At 49.0% G+C, this 5,348-nt stretch overlaps 1 protein-coding gene across 1 annotated transcript; it reads right to left on the bottom strand.

Annotated features, from left to right (window-relative positions):
• Nucleotides 1-388: 388 nt before the first annotated feature.
• LOC129685173 (glycerol-3-phosphate dehydrogenase 1-like protein) lies at nucleotides 389-5,072 on the bottom strand (the record flags this gene model as incomplete). The annotated part of the gene is given in 2 exon segments (XM_055618581.1): nucleotides 389-3,117; nucleotides 4,966-5,072. Coding segments are annotated over 2 exon segments (204 nt in total), but the record flags the coding sequence as incomplete, so codon positions are not given.
• Between the last annotated feature and the right edge of the window lie 276 nt (nucleotides 5,073-5,348).

The raw sequence follows: 5,348 nt of genomic DNA on the forward strand, positions 1-5,348 counted from the left end.
GGTGTAAGTTTGTAATCCTAGCTTGTGGGCGGTAGAGACCAGAGACCAGCAATTGAGAGCACCTTCAGCTATGTAGCAAGTTTGAGACTAGCCTGAGCTACATGAAACTGTGTCATAAAACCAAAAAGAGAGGTCAGAGAGATGGCTCCGCAGCGAAGAGCACTGGCTGATCTTCCAGAGGGCCAAGGCTTGATTTCTAGACCCACAGGACAGCTCCCAACCATTGGTAACTCCAGCTAGAGGGGATGCAGCACCTTCTCTGGCCTCTGTGGGCATGCTCCTGGTATACACACACACACACACAGGCAAAACACTCATACACACAAAATACAATAATAAAGTAATTTATTAAAAACAAGAAAGGGAAAGAAAAATGGGCTCCATGGCACAGGTTTGAGAGGTTGTGTTTATTAAATCGAGCTGTAAATTACACATCCACCTACAGTCCGTAAACAGATACAGTACATATGGAAGAGGCCAGCCAACCAGAAGTGGCAGAGAAACAACTGTTTGGACGCTGCTATCTTACCACAGCAGCCTCCTAGGCCAGTGGTTAAGACACCAGAAGGCAGACTCAGCTCAGCCCCAGGGGTGGATTCCAGACAGAGATTTGTCCCAAACTGTGGTGGGGAAGAGAGCAGCAAGGCAAGAGTCTAGTTTTACATTCGCAGATGGAGTTTCTAGGCTAGGTGTCTCTGGTTCTGTTGCCACAGCTCAGAAGAAACCAATTAGCAGGTGGCCACAACAATGGGTAACTCACAGAGTGATGCCTTACTGTTTCCATCAAGTGTGGGTTATGATAAGCACATCAGCTGACTCCTGGGACATCAGCCAGTAGGGGCATTCATGGGGGAAGGAACGAAGGACCCGGAACTACAAGTCCCGAGAGAGGGTGAACGTAAATGAGGATGCAGAACCCAAGATGTTAACAGCTCCTCATTGTCCTACTTTGTAGACACACATTAGCTTACAGCCCTTTGGATATCTCAAAAAGTAACTCTTTGTTACATATGTACAAGCTTTAAAAAAGACTTATCAGGAGACAAGAAAAAAAAATCAATTGACAGACATCATTACAAAACTGAAATTTTCCTGCTGTGCGCTTCTGTAGGCTTTTAGGCGTGAGACTTTACAATGTCCTAAAGTCTTTTTAGATAGTTAAAAAAAATCCCATAAAAATTTATTTTACAATCATTTTCAATGATATTAGGGGTGTAGAGTGGGGCGGTGCATACCGAACCCATGGTGAGGGAGAAGTGGGAAATCTCGAAAGCTAAAAGCAATGATTGTATCACATTCATACGTTCTTTCCACACTCATGGGATGCCTAATTTTTAAATAAAGATACCATTTCCATTCTAATTCTAGGTTCCAAAGCACTTACTCCATATAGTGTGCGTTTCAGTGACGTTGGCATCTACTTGTCTGTTCTTAACCCCGTCACCTGAGAGCTTCAAGGATTCAGAAAGTTCAGAAACGGCAAAATACCAGTTGGGTGTGGCAGTCCTAGCTACTCAGGAGACAAGAGGCAAGAAGGTGACAAGTTCAAGGCCAGCCCAGGCTACATAGACAGACTCTCACAGGTAGTTGGGCATCCTGATTGCCTACCGAGAGTGAGGGTCACCTCCTCACTCTAAAGCAGGGTTCTTTAGAAATTTTGGCTAATATTCTAGTAAAAAAAAAAAAAAATCTCTCATAGTCTAATGTATTTGGGACTTATTAACAGGTTCTAGTGAGGTTCCAAGCATACAGGCTACCCCTTCTAGGAAAATATGAAGAGGCAACCTTTCCCAAACTCACCTGGCCATGCCGGGGTCCACCTGGCATAGCCAGAAGGCCACAGGATACTTATCTCCTATAAATATTGTTCAATGAAGGCTTTGCTAATGCAGTGCCTCTCAGGTTGTAGTGAGCATCAGAAATGGATGGAAGGCATATTGAAACACAGGGGCCTTTCTTGAGGCTTAGGAGCTGGCTTTCTTAAGAGTTCAATGACCCTGCTGGATTGGAGACACTACTTGGACTGGAGACTCTGCCACACACATCTCCAAGGCAGGAAGCCCTCGTGTGGCCTCAGGAAAAGCTGCATTCCTACAAAGAGCTAGCGGTCAGAGAGGCCTGGGGACATCCTAGCAGGCCCCATCCATGTCCCTGGGTGAGCAGGTATAGCTGTGGCTTCTGACATGAGGAGTCACCTGGCCCCTTTCCAGGTTGCATGAGCTTGAAGAGACACAGCTGCAAAAAAGTCCACCCAGCAAAGGGCAAGACAACGTGTCCCCAGAAGGAATGCCAGCCACTGCAGGGATGTCCCCTTCCTCTACCATCGCTGGGTCTGTGGAAAAGCCCATTCCAGCAGCCAATAAGAGGCCAGAGGCCAGAAATGTGTATCTTTAACAAGAAGAAATGTGTAAGTGTATTATCTAATTAAAACACCTGATTATTTAGTGATTCACCCACATTCCACAGAGCTCATCCTGCTGGCTCTGAGATGCTATTTAAAAGTGAACTGTGGTGGTCTTCAGACACACACCTTTCACATACCTTTTTAATGCTGGATAACTATTTCGGAAGGAAAAATTAATTTTTCCCTTTACTCGCATATAAACAAGTCACACCCATAAAATTTAGCTGAGTGAGTTCTTATCTCGAAAGCTGCCCTGGAGGGGAAATTTAAAATGTGGTCATAAAATAGACACCTGATTGGGGTTCAGAGAAACACCCACAGAATGAGAAAGGTTCACACAGACAGACACACACACACACACACCACACACACACACACACACACACACACACACACACACACACACACACACGCTCACATGTGCGTGTTTAGCTGTTATCCAGCACATCTTAGCCGGTGATGTGCTGCGGTTCTCCCGGCACAGAAATCAAGCTGTAACGATCTGTGTTCAGGATTGGAGCGCAGTCCAGCAGGGGTCTCGCTGCCACGCCCTGGTTTTCTGGCTAGTCCTGCAACGGGCAAGGCGGAGCTGCCCCTGGTGGCTGCTCGACTGCCTTCAGAGGTGCTCCGGGTGGCTCTGCAGGCAGGACAGCATCTGTGCGACAGGCTTGCCCTCATAGCAGATCTGATACACCGCTGTGAAGAGAGGAAACCTGGAGGTGGGGGAAGCAGGAGCAACACCTTAGAGTGGGTTTGCGTGTGTGTGTTGTAACAGGCCCCCAGACCTTAGCACGACTGATGCCATGATTGAAGTACCATTCAGGCCTTACAACCCAAAAAGCAGGCAGCATAACCTGCGAAACAAGAACAGCCCAGTCCTTCAAGGTAAATAGTTCTAGGAAAGTCCCCAGATGTACTAACCGCTTTCGGGCTTCTGCAGCTGCCTCTCTGGCTAACTGTTCTTGATAACTGAGGTGTCTCACCCTAGGATCTGGTTTTTGTGCTTAAAAGCTCACCCTGAGAAAGGTTCAGGCTGCCCTAGGATCCCACACCCAGCGAAGCCATCGCCCGGCTGTTAGACTTCCTGCGGAAACCTCCCACTCTTCAGTTTGCTCATCTGTTAAGGCAGGGCTTCACTAGCCGTGGCCAGTCTGAAAGTCACTGTGTACAGCAAGATGGCCTCCAACTCAGAGATTCCTGCTTCTGCCTCCCTGAATGCTGGCACTGAGCGTGTGAGCTGCCATGCCTGCTTCACTTTTTGTGTGCAGAAGGGCCTCATGCCACCTGCCTTCGACTTCCTGAGTGGAGGGGAGAGCATGTGCTAGAGCAGGTACTGCTGGCGAGCCAGGCAGCTATCTGCCCTCGCCAGTCTCTGGCAGCTAGGTCTGCCCTACCTAGAACTAGGGGGTGGTCAAGGGTACATGCCACTGTGGTCTGGGGCTTGAGTGCACCCCTCCGTGCTTTGAGTGATCAATCCTTACTTTTTAGCACTGTTGGGAGGTGCTGGAACCCCGAGGACATAGGAGCTGAGGGGAAGAGGCGAGGCCTCTGGGGGTCGGGTTTCTTGAGTGGGACACTGGGAACCTTCCTGACTCTGGCCACCACAAATACCTCCTCTGCCATGTGCTGTGGGGATGTGCCGTGCCTGCAGTGATGGACTGTGATGTCACAAGCCCAAAGCTCAGGGCCAGGAAACTACAAGCCAAAGAGACTTTTCTCTCCTCTTAGGCTAGCTTCAGATGCTGGCAGTGGATTCCTGATCCTCCTGCCTCAGTCTTCTCAGTGCTAAGGTGACAGGCAAGCCCCACCATGCCCATCTCTCTCCCCCTGCACTTTTTAAAATACATGGTGTGTAGCTAAGGCTGACTTTGAACTCTCTTTGTACCTAAGCTAACCCCAAACTTGAAGCAATCCTCCTGCCTCAGTTTCCCCAATGCCGGAATTTCAGGCACGAACCACCACACCCAGCTCATGCTTATTATCCCTTCATAAAAACCAAAAGTAGCCAGGTGTGGTGGCACACACTTTAAATCCTAGCAGCTGGGAGGGAGAAGCAGGCAAGTCTCTGGAAGCGCCAGGCCAACCAGGGCTATGTTGTAAGACACTGTTTCAAAAGCAAACCAACTCCAAGGGTAACTCCCTGTAAAACAAAAGAACCCAGCAAGTGTGCATACAGCACCTTGGCACGGCTATGAATGTAGCCCAACACAAGAAATTATAAATTGACTTAAATATTAAGACTTTCATTGTGCAAAAATTTCCATTACTCAGCTGCAGGGTTCTCGAATGTGAGCCTTGGAGATGACACTGTCATGTCCCAGTGTGAAAGGGTTGGGCATGCTTGACTAAAATTTCATACTCTATACCATGCTTTATCTCTAGAATTAAGCTCTTCTCAACGGAACTGAAATCGGTTTTGTGTCCACTGAGATTTCCCACCAGAGATGTCCCCATCACTTAAAAACCCTAAGCAGATCTGGCCAGGCCCCAAGCACAGCGGCCGGCCAGCCTCCCTCCTCGGCCTGCCATGACTGAGGTGACCCAGACCACCGGGGACTCACTTGTCAAGCAGCCCCTTCTGGTGGAGGATGCGGTACACCTCGGCCGAGGTCTGCGGGCCCTGGAGCTTCTGCCCGTTCAGCAGCTCCTTCTCCAGCTCTTCAATGGTCTGGGGATGAAGAAAGCAGCCACTTGAGAACTGCTCCTTTCGAGAGCAGTGGGGAGGGCAGCCAGGATGTCTCCAGTCAAGGGAAGGGTCAGGGCAGTGTGTAAGGAAGGATGAAACCGTGAAATCTGTGGACAAACGGAACTGGAAAGGGTCTCGTTATGTGAGTCCCTCGGGCTCAGAAAGACAAATAGCACATGAGCTGTCACAGGAGGATCTCACCTCCTAACTGTGTGTGTGTGTGTGTGTGTGTGTGTGTGTGTGCATACATGTGTGTGC

This window comes from Psammomys obesus, unplaced genomic scaffold, assembly GCF_907164565.1.
Source record: "Psammomys obesus unplaced genomic scaffold, mPsaObe1.curated_primary_1811, whole genome shotgun sequence".
Taxonomy (NCBI): domain Eukaryota; kingdom Metazoa; phylum Chordata; class Mammalia; order Rodentia; family Muridae; genus Psammomys; species Psammomys obesus.